We start from the raw sequence: 26,941 nt of genomic DNA on the forward strand, positions 1-26,941 counted from the left end.
CTGAGATCAAAGAAACAATAAAAAATCTTCCAACCAAAAAATGCCCTGGTCCAGATGGCTTCACTCCAGAATTCTATCAAACCTTCAAGGAAGAGCTTATTCCTGTACTGCAGAAATTATTCCAAAAAATTGAGGAAGAAGGAATCTTCCCCAACACATTCTATGAAGCAAACATCACCCTGATACCAAAACCAGGAAAAGACCCAAACAAAAAGGAGAATTTCAGACCAATCTCACTCATGAATATAGACGAAAAAATTCTCAACAAAATCCTAGCCAATAGATTACAGCTTATCATCAAAAAAGTCATTCATCATGATCAAGTAGGCTTCATCCCAGGGATGCAAGGCTGGTTTAACATACGCAAGTCTATAAACATTATCCACCATATTAACAGAGGCAAAAATAAAGATCACATGATCCTCTCAATAGATGCAGAAAAAGCATTTGATAAAATCCAGCATCCTTTTCTAATTAGAACACTGAAGAATATAGGCATAGGTGGTACATTTCTAAAACTGATTGAAGCTATCTATGACAAACCCACAGCCAATATTTTACTGAATGGAGTAAAACTCAAAGCTTTTCCTCTTAGAACTGGAACCAGACAAGGTTGTCCTCTGTCACCTTTACTATTCAATGTAGTGCTGGAAGTTCTAGCCAATACAATTAGGCAAGACAAGGAAATAAAGGGAATCCAAATGGGAGCAGAGGAGGTCAAACTCTCCCTCTTTGCTGACGACATGATCTTATACTTAGAGAACCCCAAAGACTCAACCACAAGACCCCTAGAAGTCATCAAAAAATACAGTATGTTTCAGAGAGTTGTTAAGGACACAACTCCCTTCACCATAGTTTCTTTTCTTTGTAGAGACAGAGTCTCACTGTACCACCCTCGGTAGAGTGCCGTGGCGTCACACGGCTCACAGCAACCTCTAACTCTTGGGCTTACGCGATTCTCTTGCCTCAGCTTCCCGAGCAGGGAAGGCGCCCGCCACAACGCCCGGCTATTTTTTTGTTGCAGTTTGGCCAGGGCTGGGTTTGAACCCACCACCTTCGGCATATGGGGCCGGCGCCCTACTCACTGAGGCACAGGCGCCGCCCTACCATAGTTTCAAAGAAAATGAAATACCTAGGAATATACCTAACGAAGGAGGTGAAGGACCTCTGTAAAGAAAACTATGAAATCCTCAGAAAGAAATAGCAGAGGATATTAACAAATGGAAGAACATACCATGCTCATGGACAGGAAGAATCAACATTGTTAAAATGTCTATACTTCCCAAAGCAATCTACCTATTCAATGACATTCCTATCAAAATACCAACATCGTACTTTCAAGATTTGGAAAAAATGATTCTGCGTTTTGTATGGAACCGGAAAAAACCCCATATAGCTAAGGCAGTTCTTTGTAACAAAAATAAAGCTGGAAGCATCAGCATACCCGATTTTAGTCTGTACTACAAAGCCATAGTGCTCAAGACAGCATGGTACTGGCACAAAAACACAGACATAGACACTTGGAATCAAATTGAAAAGCAAGAAATGAAACTAACATCTTACAACCACCTAATCTTCGATAAACCAAACAAGAACATACCTTGGGGGAAAGACTCCCTATTCAATAAATGGTGTTGGGAGAACTGGATGTCTACATGTAAAAGACTGAAACTGGACCCACACCTTTCCTCACTCACAAAAATTGATTCAAGATGGATAAAGGACTTAAATTTAAGGCATGAAACAATAAAAATCCTCCAAGAAAGCATAGGAAAAACACTGGAAGATATTGGCCTGGGGAAAGACTTCATGAAGAAGACTGCCATGGCAATTGCAACAACAACAAAAATAAACAAATGGGACTTCTTTAAACTGAAAAGCTTCTGTACAGCTAAGGAGACAATAACCAAAGCAAAGAGACAACCTACACAATGGGAAAGGATATTTGCATATTTCCAATCAGACAAAAGCTTGATAACTAGGATCTATAGAGAACTCAAATTAATCCACATGAAAAAAGCCAACAATCCCATATATCAGTGGGCAAGAGACATGAATAGAACTTTCTCTAAAGACGACAGACGAATGGCTAACAAACACATGAAAAAATGTTCATCATCTCTATATATTAGAGAAACGCAAATCAAAACAACCCTGAGATATCATCTAACCCCAGTGAGAATGGCCCACGTCACAAAATCTCAAAACTGCAGATGCTGGCGTGGATGTGGAGAGAAGGGAACACTTTTACACTGCTGGTGGGACTGCAAACTAGTACAACCTTTCTGGAAGGAATATGGAGAAACCTCAAAGCACTCAAGCTAGACCTCCCATTTGATCCTGCAATGCCATTACTGGTTATCTACCCAGAAGGAAAAAAATCCTTTTATCATAAGGACACTTGTACTAGACTGTTTATTGCAGCACAATTTACAATCGCCAAAATGTGGAAACAGCCTAAATGCCCACCAACCCAGGAATGGATTAACAAGCTGTGGTATATGTATACCATGGAATACTATTCAGCCATTAAAAAAAATGGAGACTTTACATCCTTCGTATTAACCTGGATGGAAGTGGAAGACATTATTCTTTGTAAAGAATCACAAGAATGGAGAAGCATGAATCCTATGTACTCAATTTTGATATGAGGACAATTAATGACAATTAAGGTTATGGGGGGGGGAAGCAGAAAGAGGGACGGAGGGAGGGGGGTGGGGCCTTGGTGTGTGTCACACTTTATGGGGGCAAGACATGATTGCAAGAGGGACTTTACCTAACAATTGCAATCAGTGTAACCTGGCTTATTGTACCCTCAATGAATCCCCAACAATAAAACAAAAAGAAAAGAAAAGAAAACACTGGGAATGGGCAAAAAGGCAATTATAATGGAAGGTAAGATTTTACTACATATAAATCTTATTTATTAAACTTATTTATTGCTTATTGATCAAGCAATATATTTTACTAATATATATGTGATTCATAGTATCAATTACATTTCTGAATTTGGTTAGAGTCCACATTGATGATGAAAACACTGCAATTTTTTCTCATTTAAAATAAAGGTAGATGGGCTTCTCATCAGTATTTTCACATACAACATCTAATTTTTAGGAACAATTTACTAACCTTAGATGGGACATGACTGTGTATTGCTTAAGAACAGGTTTCTGCTACTAAGAATAAGATTTTCAAATATATTAAACCATAGTAATTCTCAGAAGAAAAATAAAGTCTATACTCAGTCATTCAACCTAAAAAAATTCATATGGTTCAAGTAATAGAAAAGTAAATTTAACTTCAAATTCAGATGAATATTAAGACAAACTGATTATTTTTTTCTTTGAGACAGGATCTTGCTCTGTGCCCAAACTAGAGTGCACTGGCATCATCATAGCTCACTGCAACCTGAAACTCCTGGGGTCAAGTGAGTCTCTCATTCTTTGAGACTATAGGTATGCACCACCATGCCCAACTGATTTTTCATTTTTTGTAGAGAATTCTCTCAGCTCCCTTTGGCCTCCCAAAGTGCTAGGATTTTAAACGTAAGCCATTGCACCTAGCTACAGATGTTTTTTTAAAAGAAAAACCCCACTAATGACAATACAAGAACATACACCCAAATTTAAGCCCTAGTGAACAAAATAATAAATACCTAGCCTTCATATTTCAGAAATTTCTAATCTTTAAAATTAAGTTGGTTACTTAAGATTGGTATTAGTGCTATTTAATTTGCCATAAAAGCTCATATATTTATTATGCTGTCAAAAACAAGTTTCACATGTTGACAATTGCCTTTTGGTCTCTGAAAACAGGATCCTATTATATGTTTTCTAGTTCACAGCTGAATTCACAGCAGCTGTGAGGCTAAGAAATGCCAGCAATTAGGCTGGCATAAACCTTGTCTAGCATCTAAAGTATAATTTGGTTGCAAATGTAGGCAACAAGAGCCAAAATAAATCAGCCAAGAATACTAATAAAATTTCATTGCAAGTATTTAAAAGTCAGAATGTTCGGAATCTAACTAATATATGTATTTTATTAAAAGTATATGGTAGTAGAACAGTAAGGCAAAATATGAAAAAGCAACTATCAATTCTTTTCAGACACAAGCAGTTTTTTAGACAGTTGCAGCTGTTTGTGACATACCTAGGATTACAAACTGTTTTTTTTTTCCATTTCTAATTATTCAAATAATAGGGTTGAGGTATACGAGAGTATACATATGACAAATCTTCCCTCAAAGTAAACATTATTTTTATCAACTCCCCTTGAGAGGTTTCTAGAACATTTTCTTTCCATACTTTAAAGATAATAAAACCTTAATAAAAATGTCAAAACCTAAATATGTAAAAACAACACTACAATAATAAAGATAAAACTTCAATTCTAAAATTGCTTATAATGGCTAACAATCGTAGGGTTTTCAAACCCTTTGAATTTTGTTATAATCTGTTATTGGTTAAGCATGATAAATTCTAAGATATAACAAAAATCAATGCTTTATAAAACATTAAAATGTAATTTTAAAAACTGTACATATGCTTTGAAAAAACGAGTATCACTGGTGATTCATGTGTATATAGATACCCCTATAATGAAAAGTAACAGAAAGATCTCACTTATATACCAATAAATTTTATAGTTCTCGAGTACATCCTTGAAAAAGCTTCTAGCGGGCGGTGCCTGTGGCTCAGTGGGTAGGGCACCAGCCCCAAATACGGAGAGTGGTGGGTTCAAACCAAGCCCCGGCCAAACTGCAACAAAAAATAGAGGGGCGTTGTGGCAGATGCCTATAGTCCCAGCTACTCAGGAGGCTGAGGCAAGAGAACTGTCTAAGCCCAGGAGTTGGAGGTTGCTGTGAGCTGTGACGCCACAGCACTCTACCGAAGGTGATAAAGTGAGATTCTGTTTCTTTAAAAAAAAAAAAGGGGGTGGCGCCTGTGGCTCAGTGAGTGGGGCACTGGCCCCATGTGCAAAGGGTGGCTGGTTCAAACTCAGCCCCGGCCAAACTGCAACAAAAAAATAGCCGGGCGTTGTGGCGGGCGCCTGTAGTCTCAGCTACTCAGGAGGCTGAGGCAAGAGAACTGTCTAAGCCCAGGAGTTGGAGGTTGCTGTGAGCTGTGACGCCACAGTACTCTACCGAAGGTGATAAAGTGAGATTCTGTTTCTTTAAAAAAAAAAAAAGAGGGTGGCGCCTGTGGCTCAGTGAGTGGGGCACTGGCCCCATGTGCAAAGGGTGGCTGGTTCAAACTCAGCCCCGGCCAAACTGCAACAAAAAAATAGCCGGGCGTTGTGGCGGGCGCCTGTAGTCCCAACTGCTCGGGAGGCTGAGGCAGGAGAATCAGGGAAGCCCAAGAGCTGTAGGTTGCTGTGAGACATCATGGCACTCTACCGAGGGAGGTACAGTGAGACTCTGTCTCTACAAAAAAAAAAAAAGAAAGAAAAAGCTTCTAGCAATCCTTTCAATTTTCAGTCGTAATACCGCAGCATAATTTGAAAGGATTTGGGGGGTAAACTTTAAAAAATATGCCAATTAAATCTAGTTACCTCCTTCTCCATCTGTGAAGCAGCAACTAAGAAGGAAAACATGCACAAATATCCAGTCTGAGAAGAACAAAGAAGTAAATATTACTCTGAGTTATAAATTCACACAGCAGACCAAGTACCTGACAGAACCACGTTGTTTCCGGAGGGTGAGTAGTACATATGCTTACTCCAAGTAGTTGGTAAACAGATATCTGAAAGAAGCACTTTTTTCCAAGTCAGTCCCTACCAGAAGAGAATCCTGATAAATTACCTTAGAACACACTGACCTCAAAACTTTTGCCACTTCATATCATGTGACTGACAAAAACCTATCTGAATTAGTTACCCATTTTCTTCAATATTAAATATATAAAATGTTGATTCCAAACAATTACATAGTATTTAGTTATTAGAACCAAGCATCGGTGCAGGATGGAAGTTCAAAAATTTGAATGCATCTTTTCAAGTAGAGTCATAGCAAACCATGTCATGTCAATTAGCTTTTGTTGTCTACGAATGTTTGTTTTAAGATTGGTCTTTTAAAACAGACACAATTTATTTCTTTAACTTATTAAAGGAAGTCTAAAAGGATGCTCCTTCGAGAATATTAATATAATGATCTACTATCACAGAACAATAAAATTAGAAAAAGTTGAAAGAACAGATATTGCCAAATGTTGCGTTCAGAGTACTAAACATGTCAAGGATGCTACCAAAAAAGCCTTATTATTTAGAAAAATGGAAGACACAGTTAACTATACAGTAATATTCATACATTATATCTTGGTTTTGCCAACTACGTCAAAGCAGCTTACAATTTATTATTTATACTCTAACAGTAAAGGTTAATCTGTTCCTAGGTGCCACGAAATGAGGACAGAAAGCAAATATGGTGATCTGTTGGAGATCATACAGCAGATCAGTAGCAGACTCCGCAGAAGTCAAACTCTCACACTCTGATGTTCAGGGTTTTTTGGCTAATCTAAGCAGTGATGTAAAGAATCTTCACTGAAGACTACGTAAACATCGCACCTTTTTCAATAGCTTTGGTAGAACAAGGAGCCATTAGAGAAGAACATAAATAATGCCTCAGCTGACACTGGTAACAGTGCTGTTGCTGTTTAGGAAATCCCTGGGGACTGTGCCTTTGCCAAACATAGAGACCTTTCTGTTTTGGTTTATGACACTTAAGATGTTACTGTTTACAGCTCAATTTAAAAGTCCAAATATTTCCCTTTTCAGATTTTAAACACAAAGCTGGAATTTTGACACTAGAAGAGAAAAAAGGGAATGACACAGCTGAGATTTTCATGAAGAAAATACAACTTAAGAATAGTGCAAACTTGGGTGGCGCCTATGGCTCAGCCGGTAGGGCGCCGGCCCCATATACCGAGGGTGACGGGTTCAAACCCGGCCCCGGCCAAACTGCAACCAAAAAATAGCCGGGCGTTGTGGCGGGCTCCGGTAGTCCCAGCTACTCGGGAGGCTGAGGCAAGAGAATCGCTTAAGCCCAGGAGTTGGAGGTTGCTGTGAGCTGTGTGAGGCCACGGCACTCTACCGAGGGCCATAAAGTGAGACTCTGTCTCTACAAAAAAAAAAAAAAAAAAAGAATAGGGCAAACTTTATTCATATTGCATATAAACAACAAATTTTCAAATTCTTACCTCATCTATTGTTTTGAAAGGGATGTGAAAATGAATACTGCTTAGTTCCTCTGGGGTGATAGGGAAACTTCAGATCTGTTGGGTTTGTATGCTTTTGTTTTTGTGGTGCTTAAGAACCACACTGTACACTCATAATTTGGGTAGTTATCATTAAACTGGCCCGTTATGCAGCTTCTTAGAAAAGTTTCATTATGATTTTGCGTAAGAATAATAAAGAAGTAGTCCCAGCTACTCCGGAGGCTGAGGCAAGAGAATCGCTTAAGCCCAGGAGTTGGAGATTGCTGTGAGCTGTGTGATGCCATGGCACTCTACTGAGGGCCATAAAGTGAGACTATGTCTCTACCAAAAAAAAAAAAAAAAAAGTCATAATAAAGCCATGATACTGCTGAAAAGTATTAAATCACTGTAGCTTCCTATTATTACCCAGTGTTATTAGGCAGGATTAAAAAATTGTCCAAAACTACTTGTAAAGAGAACAAAAAACCAAAATTCTATAATCAAGATACAGTAAGAGTCTAGCTGAAGTAGTGAAGATATAAAAAACCCCACAGCATGGGCGGCACCTGTGGCTCAGTCAGTAGGGCGCCGGCCCCATATACCAAGGGTGGCGGGTTCAAACCCGGCCCCGGCCGAACTGCAACCAAAAAATAGCCGGGCGTTGTGGCGGGCGCCTGTAGTCCCAGCTGCTCGGGAGGCAGGCAGGAGAATTGCTTGAGCCCAGGAGTTGGAGGTTGCTGTGAGCTGTGTGAGGCCACGGCACTCTACCGAGGGCCATGAAGTGAGACTCTGTCTCTATAAAAAAAAAAAAAAAAAAACCCACAGCACAAGGAAAAAATTTTCATTAAGTTCATTAACTAATTATGTTTATCAACTAAATATATTCAACATACACCCTTAACTAAAGGCTAGTTTTCATACCTACGTTCTCTTAGGTGAGAGGATAGCTAACATGTATTTTTATTCATTTGTTAAAGAATAAAAGGATATCTAATATGTATTTTTATTCATTTGTTATCTAAACTACCATGGAGTTTTACAGTGATGTTGTTGAAACAGTATGTTGCTCACAGTCCAAAATTTTGAAGAATTGCTTTTCACAGATGTTCCACTGAATATACTGAGGAATGCTATCTAAATGTTCCCTGGCTTACATTCTTATTCACTCAAAAGAGAATTCCATACCAGTGGAAGAGCAGTGCTATTCAGTGAACTTTTCATATAGCTACATGTAAATATCATCTTCTCTTTGGCTTACATACACCCTAACAAGAGATAGACATCTTACGTGGATGCTTCAACGGTTAGCACAAAGTCACTACTTCCCCCAGGAATTTGCCATCACAACCCCAGCTCCACTCTATCTATGGAAGCCTATTACAGCAGTGGCTCTGAGCCAACATAAATTTCTACTTTCAATGCCAGGTCAGTTTGGCCTAGAAGAATAGGTGATCATTCCTTAAACCCTTTACCAGTACAGTAAAATGTGGAATAACCAATCTAGTGGGGATAGAGTATAAGATCCATAAATAAGAGGGGAGTCACTGAAGCTGTGAATGGAGAGAAAGGCTAAAGGCAGATTTTGAGTTTGGTTTTATATGTGGTAAGTTTGGGATACCTATATCCAGCAGAGCTATGTGGGAGACCATTGGATATACTGGAGATGGTCCAAGCTAAAGATAAAAGCTTGGCGCCTGTAGCTCAGCAGCTAGAGCACCAGCCACATTCACTGGAGCTGGCGGGTTAGAATCTAGCCCAGGCCTGCCAAACAATGACAACTGCAACCAAAAAATAGCTGGGCATTGTGGCGGGTCGCCTGTAGTCCCAGCTACTTGGGAGGCTGAGGCAAGAGAATCACTTAAGCCTGAGTTTGAGGTTGCTGTGAGCTGTGACGCCCTGCACTCTACCCAGGGTGACAGCTTGAGACTCTGTCTCAAAAAAATAAAGAAAAGAAAAGAAAAAGGGAAAAGGTTGGGCACAGTCAACATACAGATCACACATTCTCAGCAGGGATAATACTGCCCTTAAAGGGGTGAAAACAGGCTCTTCAGAGAGGGAGATCATATTACAATGGTTTATGGCCCACCAAAGGGCCACAATACATAAACAGATACACAGTAATTTCACAGGGAAGGGTTGATTAGGAAAAAAGAGCAAAAAGGCCCTTTGGGCAGAGGAATAATAAAGGTTTGCAAAATGCTGATACAGACAGTATTTAAGGCAATCAAAGTGACCACCACGAAAGTCAAGGTAGAAATCTCTAGTCTTCAAAGTACGGTAGTCGCAGGGAGAGAATGAGGTACCAGCAAGGAGATCAAGAAGCTACTGGAGAAAAGAAAAGCCAGGAGAGTAGTGCTAGAAGCCAAGCAGAGGAGGTTTTCCAAGGAAGAGAGAATAAATTAAATTTGTCCAATATGCTAACAGATCAAGTAAAATAAGGGCAATGACTAAAACTGAGAGTAGGGTCAAGAGAAATAACAGCATTCCAATATGAAAGAGTGTCCAATCCACAGCCCATGGGCCAAATGCAGGTTCTGTGAGGATTTTTTTTTTTTTTTTTTGCTTATTTGTGATGGCAGATACTACAAAAATTATGCACTGATATTTTTCTTTCTTATTTTTTTCTTTTGCTCATCAGCTTCCGTTACTGTTTGTGTTTAATGTTTAAGAAGACAACTCTTCTTCCAATGTGCTGCGGAGAAACCAAAAGGATGGACACCCTAGTAGAGAAACTGATGATGCAGCTCAGAGAGACCTACTGAAGTGGTGATTTTAAGCAGGTGAAAGGGGCTAGGATCTAGCCCACAAGTGAAAGAAATGGGCCTAAAATAGAAACAGAAAGGCAGGCAGAATTACAGGCATAGATGCTGGTAATTGGATAGATTTGGTAGATTTATAGTTCTTTTTTGATTGCTTGTATTTCTCAGGGGCGAAATGGCAAATGAGGTTATCTGCTTGGAGCGGGAGGGAGTCAAGCGCAAGGATCTTCGAGGGATGAGGGAAGCTGGTAATGTCTATGAATTTTCTATCTTGAGAAACCTGATATTTGGTGTTTCCATTAGCCAATATATGAACACAAGAAATACAGAAATATGGGGGGAAAGGCAATGAATTCCATTTTTGATACTAGCAGAAAGTCTCTGTAATATTATCTAGACAGCAGATCTGAAATCTAAGGAAAAAATTAGGTCTGCAAAGGCATTTTTCAGAAAAGTTTTTATCAAGAAAAATTTTAAACTATTAATGAAAAATGGTAAACTTACTATATATATAACCAACCCTCACATTCAGCTTCACTAACTTTCAACACGTGGCCAATCCAACAAAACTGGATTATTTTGAAGCAAATCCCAAATATCCTATCAATTCACCTATATTTAGTTCTGATTTTAAATATTATTTTCATTTTTTTTTTTATTGTTGCAGTTTGGCCAGGGTTGGGCCTGAACTCACCACTCTCAGTATATGGGGCCAGCACCCCACTCACTGAGCCACAGGCACCACCCACATTATTTTCATTTTTAAGCTCTTTAATATTTCATTTACTTTTAGAAGTAGGGTCTTACTATGTAGGCCAGGTTAGATTCAAAGTACTGGGCTCAAGCAATCCTCCCACTTTAATCTCCTGAGTATCTGGACAACAGGTCCCATGATGCCCAACTAATTTTTCTAATTTTTGTGTAGAGACAAGGTTCTTGCTCTTGCTCAAGCTGATCTTGTACTTCTGACCTCAAGAGATCATCCCACCTTGTCCTCCCAGAGTGCTGGGACTATAGGCATGAGCTACCTTGGCTACCCCAAAAAAGCCTCTTCTAAGGCATTTATTTTTCTGTCTTTCTCAAATATTTCAGTAAAGCAGGAATACTTTTTTAGTAAATTAAATCTCAGCCATTGATCTGTTTTAAAATAACATTCAGAATATGATCGTGAAAAAACTCAAAACACATAAAACAAACCATCTTTACCTTAGGTCAAGTTTAAAACTCTATTTCTGTAATGTATCTCCTTATGTCTGGTTTTGTGCTGTGCCTTCTATGGTCTCTCTAAATCTTGACAGATTATACCACATATACACACCTACACAGATAACAGGCAATCTCCCCTCATCCTTCAACTCTGCTAACAAAGACAGATGACATCAAGAGTAGAACTTCAATGTTCAATGCATTCCAAGGCCTTATTCATCCTATACCAAAAAACTACAATGTATTTGCTGACAAATGCTAATTTGCTAAAAGGTTAAGAATGAACGTTAAAATTAAGTAAGAACATATGTACATATTTTAGATGATACAGTCCATGGAGAGGCCTAGAGAAGTAAAACATAAAAGTAGGTCTCATCTTAGTTTCTTAGATGTAACAGAAACACAAGCAACAAGTAGAACAAAACACATAAACTGGACTTCAACAAAATTAAAAACTTTTGGGCTTCAAAGGGTATTACCAAGAAAAAGACAACTCACAGAATGAGAAAATATATGCAAAGCCTGTATCAGATAAGGAAGTAGTATCCAGAATATATAAAGAACTTTTATATCTCAACAATAAAAAGATAAAAACACTCCAATTTATAAAGTGGCCAAAGAATTTGAACAGACCTTTTCCAAAAATGACATATAAATGGTCAATGATCACATGGAAAGTAGCTCAACATCAACAGTCACAGAGAAATGCAAATCAAAATCACACTGAAAATATCACTTCATATCCACCAGGATGGCTATAATAGACAAAAAGTTTTGGCAAGGATATGGAGAAACTGGAATCTTCAAATATTAGTGGGAATCTAAAATGGTGTAGCCACATTGGAAAACATTATGACAACTCCACTCCTAGGAATATACCCAAGAAAACAGAAAACATATCATGTCCACACAAAAACTTGTATAGAAATGCTATTCATAATAGCCAAAAATCTGGAAACAATCCAATGACCATCAATTAATGGATGGATATATCGAATGGAATATTAGCCATAAAAAGGAATAAACATGATACAGGCAGTCACCGGGTTACAAACAAGAAAGGTTTATATGTTTGTTTTTCAAGTTGTATGTATATTGGATCAGGTACATTTACTTATTATCTGTAATGGCCTCTATTCATAAATGCAAGTTGTATGTCAGTTGGATGCTTGTATTCGACTTACTGTAACAGCCTCCATTAGTAAGTACAAGGTGTACGTTAAGTTGGACATTTATAACTTGCCTATACTACATAGACAATCTCTGAATATAGATTATGCTGAACAGCACAAATAAGCCTACAGGATCAGAGGGGTCTCCCTGATCACATGCAGCACCTTCATATCTCAAATGATGTGTATAGAGACTCTTCCAGGCATACTATCAGCGTCTGCGTGTTGAGCATCATAGCCAATAAGGGTTGGAGTAGCTATACTTGCAGATTTCAGTTCCCTTCTCAAAGCACCAGTCTCCCTACTCTGGCTGGAGTTCATGTCTGGCCACCCACCCCTCATCCTGCTCACTAACACTATGCAGCTCTGAGCAACTTTTGCCTCACTCTATCCTCACTCTTATGCTCCATAGGAAAATATTTTTCCTAAGTTATTTTTTTAATAACTTTCTTGGCCAGGCACGGTGGCTCATGCCTATAATGCTAGCACTCTGGGAGGCCGAGGCAGGTGAATTGCCTGAGCTCACAGGTTCAAGACCAGCCTGAGCAAGAGCAAGACCCCATCTCTAAAAATAGCCAGGCACTGTGGCAGGCGCCTATAGTCCCAGCTACTTAGGAGGCTGAAGCAAGAGAATCACTTAAGACCAAGAGATGGAGATTGCTGTGAGCTATGACGCCACTGCACTCTACCGAGGGTGACAAAGTGAGACTCTGTCTCAAAAAATAAATAAATAACTTTCTTCCCATGATTGGAAACAATTAATGACATTTTCTTTTTCCATACTGGCTATCAGAGATAAACTGTGACTTAGAACTCTAGAACTTAAATATTTTCTATTTTATGTCTGGACTTCATGAACATTATAAATAATTAAGCACATTATCTCTTATGGGCCAGTTAATTTTACAAAAAAATTCTCTCAAACAAGGCAATATAAGATAAGAAAAAAAGAGCAAGCAAGCAAGCAAGCAAACAAACACCCTACAGGCACAGCCTGAACTTTGTAATCCAAGCTAGCAAATCTAAATTGTGTTGTATGCTGTGAGGACAAGGGATGAGGAAACAGCCATTTTTGTATATAAGAAGGTAATTCACATTCTATGGAACACAAATCAGCAAGATTTATCAAAATTCCAAATATATAATTCTCTAACCCAGTGATTCTACTTCTAGGACATTCTCCTACAGATATAGTCATGTATGTATAAAATGGAAGAAGTTCAAGATTATTCAATACTCCAGTAATGGCTATATATAGCTATAGATGAGGCACAAATGTAAATATCATCCGTAGAAGACTGGTTAATAAGTTGTGGTACATTTAAGGCAGCATTAAAAAAATGAGATTTTTATGTGTTTGAAGGTTCTCCAAGATAACATTATTATTAAATTAAAATAAAATTAAGAAGTACCAGTATATATATAATACAGCATCTGTAAGGAAAAGGTATATACAAGGTAAATTGCACGCGAACTTTATGGTCACCATGTATTTATGCATATTTATACTACACATAGATATATATATGCAAACACATTTTCTTAAAAGTAATAAAGAAACCTCTCTACCCTAATATACAGGGAGCTCGTAACACTGTTTCTTGAGAAGGGAACTGGTACTACATCTCTATTCAAAACATGTAACTAAATTTAAAAAGAAAATTAAAACTGTGTATTAAAAGCAATGTCACACACCTTTTCATGTCATACTCTTGATGCCTAGAGGATGAACATCACAAATCAACTTTTTCAGAATGTCAAACTTGAACAGAGTAGTGAAAGAGGAGCACAGCTAGTTTATTTAATCATAGTTCAACAAATAGGTAATTTATAAAATTTGTAGAGGCCATGTGCTAGGCAGTAGGAATATAGTCGGATCTGAGTCTGACCAGACATGATTAAACAGACAATACAATCCCATGAGAGTTTTGACGAAAGTAATAGAGGGAACTTGAAGGGAACCCATCCTAGGCTAAGAATCAAGGAAGGAGGCAATGTTTAACAAAGGCAAGGAGGAGAAGCAGCAGTTAGCTAGGTCAGGTAGAAGTGGAATGTTCCAGGCAAATTCAGCTTGTCTGGAGTATAATGTACTTCAAATCATCAGCATGAATGAGATTGAAGAGGCAGGTTATTGTTCAGGGTTCACAGTAGTTGGAAATAAAACAAAGGGCAACAGTAGTAGAAAAAGCTGTTGAAGTTTTAAGGCAAATGACCAGAGAGTCAAACTTATGTTTGAAAGATCACTTTCGAACAGTGATTAACTAAAGGTGGAGAGACCTATCAGGAATTTGTTCCAACAGCACAGGCAAGACATAATGCTAGTCTGACCAAAGTTATAGTAGTAGGAATGTTTGTAGCCAACCTGGACTGAAGAGAAGCATTTAGTTTACCCAGAGAGTAAATATTATGTGAAGTATTTCAGAGTTAGGCATCAAGCCCTGAGAACACCAGGGAACACACTTAGAGAATGGAGAAATAAAGCAGCACCTATAAAGAATAAAAATAAAAGGTCTGCGAGACAGGAAGAAAACAAGAAGTTCCACATACTTTTTTTTTCTCATTAGATCCAGGGATAGATTAGAATCTACTTACTTTTAATTAAGGAATTGCTCTTAATAGAAACCCAAGAGAGTACATAAGGTAAAAAGCAATGCATCACTCTTAATAAAACTGCAACCCAAACAGCATATTAAGAAAATCTTACTATATATTTAGGGCCAGATTATTATGGTCAACTCTCAGTATCAGCTATAATTAAAAGAAAGAACAAAAATAGAACTGACATGTATTCCCCAAACAATTTCAAACAGTGGACTTATAAGAATAAAGATCACTAAATCTGGACAGGCACCTAAATTGATCTATTATGTCAGCAGATTTTAGCAGGCTACTATAGTTTAACTGTTATATTGTCCAAAAATATCTCTGCTGATCTAATAAGAAGCATCCTTTCACCTGACAGCATTCGTTCCCGTCTGAACCTCTGAAAGTCTTAGGAGTAAGGAGGACCTAAACATAGGCAAAGCAGAGATACTGGATAAGACTAGAATTTCTTTTTCAAAAGAAAGTATAGAGGGCGGCTCCTGTGAGTAGGGCACCGGCCCAGTATACTGAGGGTGGCAGGTTCAAACCGGCCCTGGCCAAATTGCAACAAAGAAATAGCCAGGCGTTTGGCAAGTGCCTGTAGTCCCAGCTACTCGGGAGGCTGAGGCAAGAGAATCGCCTGGGCCCAAGAGGTGGAGGTTTGCTGTGAGCTGTGACGCCACAGCACTCTACCGAGGGGGACAAGGTGAGAGTCTGTCTCTAAAAAAAAAAAAAAAATTATAGAGTTACAGAGCACTTGTATTGAGTATAATATCTAATATTTTGCTGTAACTGACATAGTAATCTTTTCTAGTAAAAAGTCCTTTATTCTGGCAAAGGCACCAGATGAAGGAACACATAAGAGTCATACAGCAAATACTACTTGTGTTAATTAAAAATACCTGAAGGCAAACTATATAACCTAGAAACAAAGAACTCTAAAAGGAATTAAAGTGCAGAGGAGATTGGAGGCAAACAATCTAGGTTCTAACATCAAATTTGCTACTTCATGTATGACCTTGGACACGTCAATTTCCTTATTACATTTTAACAATAAAAGCAAGTTGTAACCAATAGTAGTATTTCATCAAAGAGGAGTCTGTGATTAAATTAAAGTCTTCCCTCACTAATTGGGGCCTCTAATTTGTTCTCATAGCCTAAAACTCTTATAGGTAAATCATTACATCCACTTCTCTTTAGCAGTACGTGGGCATAAAAATACCACCAAAACAAAAGTACAATGCTGTCTGCACCTACAACTCACCTTTCATGACATGAATACAATAATTACTGTAGATTTCACATGAATCTTAAGCAGGAACTTGCTGTTGCTCAACCCCTATTTAAATTCAAAAGCCCCAGATGAGGCTTCTAGATTTATTGCTCGGACATTTGTCATGGCATTTGAACTATAAAGTCAGTATGTCCATGAACTGATATAAAAAACTTAGACTAAAGCTGCCAAACGTATCTGAATCCTTCTCACTGCACTATTGCTCATTTAAAATTTTTTCTTATTAGCACACCCTAATCTCTCCAACTGGCCAAATGTCACTACATGTGACAAAACGAATGGCAAAATTTCACCTTAATTGTGTATCTATGGTTGATTCTCATTCTTAAAATATTATCAATTCCTGTCATTAACTGTTCCATTATATCAAGAGTATCTTTGACTTTTAACACCTAAAGTTTGCATACTGCCCTGCTCACCTACTTTAGGTTCACAGCAAAATGGAGTAAAGGTTTCCCATATACCTGTGGCCCCCAAATACACACAACCTCTCTCACTATAAATAATCTACATACACTAGGTATACTTGTTATAATTAATGAACCCATACCGATACATCATTATCACCCTAACTCTGTAGTTTACATTAAGGTTTACTCTTGTACCTTCTACAGATATGTTTTGGCAAATGAATTATGACATGTATCTACCATTATATTATCATACAGAATAATTTTGCTGCCCTAAAAATCCTCTGTGCTGTGCCTATTTATCTCTCATGGACCATCCCCCCCCCCTTTTTTTTAAGTCCTAGAACGCAAATAGCAGTTAAGAGATTCTAAACATTGAAATGGCATTTAGAATCTTGAGGATGAAAAAGGGAAGGCAAATGCCAGGACAGAAGAAACAGGCCAAAAATAAGAGCAAAGAAAAAGTAAAAAAAAAAGAGCAGCTGCATTTCAAGAATTGAAACACTTTATCCCTTAATGAATTGAAGCCAGATTCTTTATGTACTCTGTTTTTGTTTCCTATACTGTTCCAGGAATTTCTAAAGGGTCCTGGCTAATACACTACAGCTCAGCCTTAAAGCTGTAACTGCTTTGCTTTCTTAAATAAATCCCTGCTGTAAGTAAAACTTTTCTGGAAGTGATCTATACCTTAAAGTCATTTTTGAGAAACTAGTGGCAAAAACTATAAGCAGTCTGAATTGGAAGCTCACAGGCTCTATAGTCCTTTACACTGAATTCATGAATAGGATTAGCTTGATTAAACAGAAGAGATTTTATAACCTGCACTTGGACTTTACAAATGCTAAATTTATATTCCTTTCAACCAACATATCCTTTGTTCAGCACAAGTGCTATATTGCTATAGAACACCAATTCCTTTTGCAGTGTGTATTCTGCGTCTCATCTGATCCTTAATCATTCTTATCTTCATAGACAGGCAATCTTATTCACCCTAGCTCTCATTTTCAGCACTGCTCTCCCTCTAATCTATCACTAATCATTTGTTCTTATTACTGGTTTTAGGAGATTAAGTCCTACTGTAGTTTCCAAGTGTCCTAGAAATTAATTCCAAGATGTTTCCCTAAACTCTGTCTCCAAGTCTTTACTAGGGTGGCCCAGATTATCCCTCTTTCCTTTTCTTCCTCATCTGTCACCCTCCTCCTGTCAGTTTTAAATGCCCTTTACCTGATAGGCGTCTTCCTACTTCAGAGACTTCTTGCACGTTATACCACAGGCCTGAATGCTTCCTTCCCCCAGGGCAATCTACTGGTCATTTTCCTCCCACCATTTAAACTTCACACTTCATGAAGTCTTGTCAGATCTTTCTGTTAGGAGATGCTACTTTTACTAAAATAATGGATTACTACCCTAGCTGCATGCTGGAATCACCAGCATGTAAGGAGTCCTAAAATTAAACACTGATGCCAGGGCTCCACACCAAACATAATAGCTAGGCCAAAGACACAGATGGTGGTGGTGGTGGGTTGTTTTCATTTGTTTGGTTTTTCCTAAGCCCCATAGGTGGCTCTAATGAGCAGCCAGGGTCATGAACCACAATAGACTGAGCATCCTTAATCTGAAAATCTAAAAATCCAAAATCTGAAACTTTTTGAATGCTGACATGATGCCACAAGTGGAAAATTCCACACCTGACCTCACATGCTGGGTCACAGTCAAAATGCACGCAAACAACAAACAGTTTATACAAACTACTGTTTAACAGCTGTTATGGGTTTTCTGGTGAGGCTATTATGCTGGCTTACTTACCCTTACATTATTTTTTCACTGTATTAATGGTATGTCATATTATATGCTATTAACTACTTACACACTTATGAATAAGTGTGAAAAAAATGAGCGTTTCTTGGTAGCATATAAATTCAGAGTTGGGAATGATGGTGATGCCAAACAACCAGACTGTCCACACATGGGTGGCTGAGAAAGCAATAATGCTGAACAAACTTTGTTTTGTGAACAGTAATTACTTTAAAATTGTATAAAATTACCTTCAGACTATAAGGTGAAACAAATGAATTTCATGTTTAGACTTGAGTCCTATCCTCAAGATACTGCATTATGTATATGCAAATATTCCAAATTTTTAAAACTCTGAAATCTCAAACATTTCTGGTCCCAAGCATTTCAGACAAGGGATACTCAATCTATATTTACCCTACTAATCCAGAAACAGAATTTCCACAACTACATTTATACAATACAGACTCTGAATATTCACGTATCCTACACCCCTAAAATACATTTACTCACAAAGCCTTGACCAATGTATATAATGTAAAGACATAAAATGGCCCTTTTTATGGCATGAACACTTCACAGTATAGTTTATATGCTCTGAGAACAGGGTTCTTCTTCTAGGAAATGGTGAAGATACTATCTACCTTTTAGGGCTGTTGTGAAAATCAAATAAGATACTGTATATTATACGTTCAGCAAAGCATATAAACACAAAGAATACAAAGTTAAATCTCTTCAGATTAGAGTAACACCTGGATTGACTTTTTAAGAAAGAAACAGAATTCAAGTAGCAGTTAGAAGATTCAAGTCATCTGGGTGAGTCTGAGCCGATAGCTGCAGGCCAAGAGTTCTGATCAAGAGTCATTCTTAGCACAGTATGAGACACTCAGAAAATGTTATCCTAAGCATCTCCTCTCCGGATCCTGCCTTTCCTTTAAGTGAAATTTGGTTAAAATTAATGCCAAAACTAATAAAAACCTGGAGAAAAAAAATCTTCAAAAGTAAATAAAAGGTAGCTCAGGGAGGTACCTGATTCTTCCAGACCCTTGCCCATAATTGTCAAAAGATTATTCCTAAATTATACATAGGTACCAGTAGCTGACTCTACCTTGTTTTCATGTTCTGCTTATTTGGTCTCTGTTTACAAGTACTACAACCCAGGATATCTAGTGAGAAACCCATTGACAAGGGGGGTCAAAATCTCAAAATTGAATAAATCTTATTCCTTTTAATATCGAAAGCATTTAAAATTATAAAGATATAACTTAAATGGGTACCAGACGACAGAATACAGGCCAATAATGACAAAGTCAATTTTTATCGACTAACAGGGGCTATCAGAACAGATAGTACTATATTAAGAATAATTCTGATGCTGAATATGGATTCATTAGGAAAGCATGCTATAAGGGACAATTAACAGGAGGTGAGAGGAACAGCATGTATGACATGTATTTTCCGTCCAGAAGAACTCTTAACTTCAGAGTCTAACTAAAAAGCTTAATCCTAAAAAGGAAAGTGGTAATGATGTACACGGAATGGCATACTTCTATCAATACTAATCATACTACAGATGAATTATTTATTTACTTATTTATGAAGGCAGGAACTATTTTTGCTTTATTCTTTTTTTGTATCTTCAATGCCTATCAGAATGCCTAATATACAGTAGACTGTTAATGAAATCTGCAGTAAGAAACAGAGAAATAGAAAATCACGCTATTTTGATATGCTATAATCATTTAAGGGCCATACTCAAAATGCTCGACACCCTAATAAATAATCATCTGAACCACAAGCTTTATTGTGGTGGGTAATGAGAAAAATAGGTAGTACCAAAGATGAGAGAGCCCTAGTTAAGGGCTAGATTTCAATGCATGACTTTTAAAAGGGCCACTTCACCCTCATATTACTCCTGATAGTTTAATATGATAAAATTCTAATGTCTATCTTCACTTAGATACTATAATACTATCACTAATAATATTACTTTACTTAAAAAAAAAAAAAAAAAAGCTGGAAGGCAACTTAACCTGTATTTGCTTTACAAATGAACCAGAAGAGTGAAAATTATCTAGGGTTTAAAAATTCTAACTATTCTTCAGCTAAGAATCATAATTTCTTTTGTTTGTTTTTTTTGCAGTTTTTGGCTGGGGCCGGGTTTGAACCTGCCATCTCCAGTATATGGGGCCAGTGCCCTACTCCTTTGAGCCACAAGCACTGCCCAAGAATCATAACCAACAAACATACCTTTAAAAAATTATTTTAGGTTATAGAACTGAAGTGTAAAAATCAGGCCTATTGTCCCAGCTACTCCAGAGGCTGAGGCAAGACGATTGCTCAGGTCCAAGAATTTGAGGTTGCTGTGAATTAAGATGATGCCATGGTACTCTACCCAGGGTAACAGAGAGACTGTCTCAAAAACAAGAAACAAACAAACAAACCAAAAAGAATACAACTTCATACCACCATTGGCAAACATTTGCCAGCACTTAAGAAAGAAATAGGAGTGAACAGATTAGATTCACTAAGCCTGGTCCAGGCTATGCCCCTTATTAATCTTGTGATCTTGGCAAAAAAATCCAACATCAGATTCTCTGTATGTAAAACAATAAATATGGACCTTCTACCCTGCTTACCTCATAGGGTTCCTGTAAGGAGCCAATTAAATAATACGTTTAGAAGGAAGCTCTTGGAAAACTATGGAGGCTTAAGAGATACATATCTATTCATTATTCATTATTGTCCTAGTCACCATGTAAAAGAGAATTATTAATCCACATTTTCCCCCATTCGACCCCACCCCCATCATTAGTCACATAATTGTACCTGAAGAACTGTATTGCTATACAGTTCATTTTTATTCTTTTTTTTTTTTTTTCTCAGTTTTGGCCAGGGCCAGGCTCAAACCTATCACCCCTGGTATATGGGGCTGGCACCCCCATTCCTTGAGCCACGGGTGCCACCCTACAGTTCATTTTTATTAACTAAATTTAGGCAGTCTTATTCTTTAGAAGCCTTCATAATGACACGTAAAGATGAACTAGCAGAAGAATAAATGTGGCAAACCATGTAAAGAGTTAAGTCATTGAAAATCCTTTCTAAAGTTTATTTGCCCTAAACTCCAAAAATTCCTGATGGGTCCTTTGAAATATTCTCTTTCCTCTGCATTTCAGATCCTCACTCAAGGCGCTCTTTTCACCAATGTTAAGTAACAAGAGTATTTTCTTCCCACAACTTTGGGTTTGTGAAGTTCTACTAACTACCACCCTATTACTTTTTACCAGAGATCATTCCAATCATGCTCTATTATCATTGCTCCCTGGTGCCTTTCCCATAAATGAAAAGCAATTTCCTACATCCTGACCAGGCTGCAGAGAGCTATACATCAGCATCCAACCCAGAGCTCTGGCTGCATGCATGTTTTTTTTTGTGAGGACTATTCTTTGTTTACCTGTGGTGAAATATCAAGAAAAGTATGCACAGACTTTTTTTTTTTTTTTTTGATAATCAGCTTTAGTTTTCATAGTGTTTGTGTATTTACATGTGGCCCAAAACAACTTATTTTTACAGTGTAGCAAAGCAAACAAAAAGGTTAGACACCCCTGCTATATATGGTTCCAAAATGACAGACTTCCTCCTTTACTGTCATAGTTCTTGATAGATAATCTGGTTTCTATGCTTAGCAGCACAAGTTTCTAGTTGCCACAAATAAGCTCTATGAATGTAGGTAAGTCACTTACGGGGACATGGGACTCAGTTTCCACATTTATAAAAATGAGAACTAGTTTAATTCCAAGGATCTTTCCAGAAATATTCTAAGATTCTCTTCAGATCACATATGTCAATACTGTGACTAAGAGACTCCAAATAACGATCCCATCTTAGCTGCAGCTTCCAAATATTCAACATTTCTCATCTCTTCCCTAGTCCCCAAAAGGAAGTCACAGTTACTGTAGAACTAATAGTACAGCTTAAAAAAAAAAAAAACCAACAAAAATTAGCTACACAATAAGACTGTAGTTTTTTAAAGTCACTGAGTTCTAAAAAGGAATTGAATCAGAAAAATAATAGAAGACACATACAAGAAAATATACATGACTTAAATGACTGTCCATTTCCAGAAACCAGCTCTATTTCACATAAGGTTATTTCCTGTAGCAGAGAATAATCTCAGGAGTCCAAGCCTAACCCCTGTCATTTATAACATTAGAATACCAGCAACTCAGATTAGCCTTAGCAGATCATTCCGTTTCAATCAACTCTGGAAATTCTGAGCCCAGAGACCAGTGGAAAATAGTAGGGAGGTGTTAGTCCAGAATGACCATAGATGAAAAGGTTTCAATTCCTGGTTAAGATTACATCTGAATGGTTAACTGAAATAATGTTTGAAAACCAAAAATCAAATAATGTATGATCACTCAAGGAACTCTACTAGGCATCTGGGGAGGGGAAGATGATATTTAGATGAATTCCGGGAATTTAAATAAGAGTCTTAGTATTTCCATCCTGTAACGGATTAACTCTGCTTTAAGTGAGGGTAGCCTGACATACATCCATTGCATTCTCCACACCACTCCTTCCCCAGTGCAGCTTAAAAACATAAGTTAAGAGTTACGTACCCAAACATCAATACATAAATACTTAAATATGCTATTTCATCAATTGATACAGAATGACAGGAATTCAGAGGACAAATGGCCAACTGGCCATCTGGTTTTGGTAATCAGTGAAGACTTATTCGGATTAGTCTTTTAGCGGGTCTTGAAAGATTAGGAATAAGCCCATTTTAGTTTACTTGTTTGTCCTTGGAATACATATATTAATATATTAGCATGGTTTGAAATGGAGGCCAGGATCACAGTTAGGAAATACACAGAAAAATACCCAGTCATCAGTAACAGCCTGAAGCAGTCCTTCTTATGTCATTTTCACTGTCTCAGACATTAAATTAGTGTTCATCCAACTACAATTTTTTTTTTGTTAAAATAACCACTAGTGTTTTTATCCAATACAGATCTGTTATATTAGTGGAAGGACGCAAAGAAGCTTCTTTAAAGTGAAACAGGGAAACACATGAATTTCTACTGTCAAACTCCACTCACCAATGCAAACAAGCATTCCCTTCTTTTCAAGTTATCTACTTACCTTTGACCTTCCACCAAATCTGTTATGTACCTAAGGGACGTAAGCATGTACATGGCTATATGTTATTATAATACCACACTGTAATGATTTCCATAATAACTTATGGGCAAACTGCCTTTGAAACATAATTTTAGGTTATTAGCACTTATGTAAAAACATAAAGTTCTTGTGTGTCTGAGAATTTCTGATATAGAATGAAGGTGAAGGGAGAAAGAGTTCCATATCCTAGAAAACTGAAAAGAACAAAAATTGCTTCAATATGTTTAAATAAAAGACGTTAGCTCAGTAAAAGCTAAAATGTACAAACCTCTGGAATGTCATATTTTTTTTTCTGATGACATTTCACAGGTAAAAGCTATAATCACAGTTGAAGACTTATAATAATGTAAAGAACTTAAGGGTTTTATTGCACCCCAAATTTATATACATAGTAAAATGGTTACTCTACAGTAAAGCAGATTAACACAGCTATCATTTCACATAATCACTTTTTAATTGCAAGAGCTGTTGAAGTCTACTTACTTAACAAAAATCCTAGATACAATTTTATAACTTTAATCTTCACATATTTCCAAATCTTTTCATCCTATGTATCTATTTTGTCCTTTGACCTACATCTGACCCAACCCACACACACCTGTGGTTAACCACTGTTTCATTCCCTACCTCTGTGTATTTGCGGTCCTTTTTGAAAATATTCCACATGAAGTGAAATGATGCAGTATTTTTCTTTCTAAGCCTGGCTTACTTCACTTAGCAAAATGTCCTCTAGGTCTATCCATGTTGTGATAAATGGCAGGATCTCCCCTCTTATGTCTGAATAATACAGCATAGAATATATATATATATATATATATATACACACACACACATATATATATATATATATATATATACACCATTTCTTCTGTAGCTATTTAAATCCCTTGATGGACATCTAGGTTGTTTCCTTATCTTGGCTATTGTGAATAATGCTGCGATGAACATGGGCTGAAAGTATCTTTACGAGATGGTGATTTCATCTTCTGTGGGTATATAGACAGAAGAGGGGCTGCTGTGCATTCAAAAATTTTTAATATGCAAATCCTACTTTAATTGGACTACAGTAAGCCCACATTCACCTAAAAAAGAAACCACATTACCAGCACTCTTTCAAGACAGTAAACTTGAAGAGAAAATATAAAAGAAACTCCAACCCAAGTGTAACTTCTAAAGCTCTAAGTGGTATAATTTATCTTTTCACATTCCAGTTGTTACCATAAATTACCTCACGTTAATTAAGTAAAAAATCATTAGCTATATAGGGTCGTCCGATATATCATATAGATAACATGAAAGTCAATCTAGCTTCATATATATTGGTCAAACTTGGTAGACTCCCAAGAGGGCACAGATGTGACAGCAATGTTACTACTAAACTACATAAACCACAAAAGAAATGGGTATAACAGAAATGAGTCAAAAACACTGTACAAATCTACGTATTACACATCTCTAGTTCTTTCAATATTGGGATTGAAAAAAAAAATTTTACTCCCTCCTCCCGTGCATTTTCTCCTTTACAATATACTGTATTTTCAAGCCAAGCTGGCTTATCTCCCTCCACACCCCAAGCTAGTGACATAAAACATTTTCCCCAAGAAAAACCTACAGAGAGATATACAAGCCTAAGGCTCTTTTTAAAAAAGAAGAAGCGTCTTTGCCTCGCCTTACACTTGTCTGGGTTACCTCTCCCGAGGGTGTGAAAATATCAACATCCGGTCGCCCACCCCCTCTCTCAGTAGTGCCTCGCATAGACTGTGTTCATCCCCTCCAGTCTCAGCACCTTGGAGAAGCTTAGAGAGTATTTCTTCCCACTGCTTCCCCCACCCTTATTCATGGCTAAGCGCGACATTCTCTACATCCTCCCAAGGAAGGAAATGGCAAGAGAGAAAGAAGCATGCTAGAAGACGAAAGCCGAAAAGGCCTGACAACGAACAGCAGTTTAAAGCAACGGGATTGGCCCTTTCCCCCTACCTCGGCCTCTGACCGGTAGTCAATGCTCTCAATACTGAAATCACTGATCTGGGCGCTCCCTATCCCTACCCAGTTAGAGCTGAGACCGGTAAAATGAAAAGGCTGGGGCGCAGCGCGAGACAGGGTCATCCCTAACGAAGCCCGCTCCCCCCGGGCTGGTGTCCCCGGGGAGGATGGAGAACGCGGGAGGAGCTAGGGACCCCGGAACCGTCCACCGCGCCCGCCCGGAGGCCCCGGGGACGTGGCCCGCGACACCCAGGCCTCTTCCCCACCCGGTCTCGCCCGCGGCCTGGCCCCAGCACTGCAGCGGCGCCCGGGCCGACCCCAAGCCGGCCGCACTCGCGCACACGCCACACACAAAAGCGCCGCGGCCGCCGCCTTCCCGCCCCCACAGCCGGGCGAAGCAATCAATGAGGCTGCGGACGCCCGCGTCCTCTCCGTGCACATCCCAACGCGGGGCAGACGGCGCGGCTCACCATCGCTCCGCTTGATCTCCACGTAAATCCCAATCTGGATCTTGCCGAAGTTGGCCGTTGCCATCACCTCATCTGGAGCAGCAGCGGCGGGCCGAGGGAGGGGGACGGGAGGGCGGAAAAGGCGGGGAGGGGGCGGGGTAGGTGTGGGAGGGGGAGCGGTTGCCCGCGGCCGCGCCGGCCCGGGCGACAGCGTGAATGTGAGCGGGGCCGCGAGGCGCAGCGGCGGGGAAGCAGGCGGAGGACCCGGGCCGCAGGCCGGCGGGAGGACGCGCACGCCGGGGCGTAGGGGTGAAACGAGGGCCGGGGCTATGAGGCGGTGCGGGGAAGAGTGGGAGGGCCGGCGCCGCCGGCCCGGGAGCCGACGCTGGGGAGGCGGGGCGCCGCGCGCCTGCGCAGAGCGCGCCGCCCCCGTCTCTTCCTTCTGGACTGGCCTCAGCCCGCTGCCTGGAGGCGCCCCTCCCTGCTCGGCGGCCTGGTGGGGCTGCGGCCGCGGCTTGGCTGGCCGAGGTAGCGGAGCGCGCGGGGCCCGGCCCCCAACGAGCCGGCGTCGAGTTTGATTTCAGCGCGCAACCCTGAGGACGCGGGAAGCGGCGTTCCGTTGCCGCCTAGTTCTCTGGCTTCCTTGAATTGGTGCTTTCGACGGACGGATGCAAAGCCAAGTGGTTTCAGGGCTTTCCGATTGGGGCACGAGGCTGAGATGTGAATTTAGTTAGAGACCCTGTTTTGTCAATTAGGATTAGGTGTTTTCATCTCAGGGTGTTACCTCAGTTTGCACCTGGAGGTGACTGGCCCAACTAATCCCAAAGACCACCTGGTTCAGGTTACCCATCCAGTTTATGGAGGAAAAGAAGAAACACCTTTGAAGTGTCACCCACCTTAAGTCGGAATAA

At 39.1% G+C, this 26,941-nt stretch overlaps 1 protein-coding gene across 4 annotated transcripts in view; it reads right to left on the reverse strand.

Moving 5' to 3' along the window:
• KIF2A (kinesin family member 2A) overlaps positions 1-26,420 on the reverse strand; it is a 90,792-nt gene extending 64,372 nt beyond the window's left edge. For all 4 annotated transcript variants that reach the window (XM_053590053.1, XM_053590032.1, XM_053590043.1 and 1 more), the window contains exon 1: positions 26,052-26,420. In XM_053590053.1, coding sequence (XP_053446028.1) covers positions 26,052-26,115 — 64 coding nt within the window. In that variant the 5' untranslated portion in view covers positions 26,116-26,420. The remainder of the gene's footprint in view (positions 1-26,051) is intronic.
• Positions 26,421-26,941: the final 521 nt, after the last annotated feature.

Source organism: Nycticebus coucang, chromosome 1 (assembly GCF_027406575.1).
Source record: "Nycticebus coucang isolate mNycCou1 chromosome 1, mNycCou1.pri, whole genome shotgun sequence".
Lineage (NCBI taxonomy): Eukaryota > Metazoa > Chordata > Mammalia > Primates > Lorisidae > Nycticebus > Nycticebus coucang.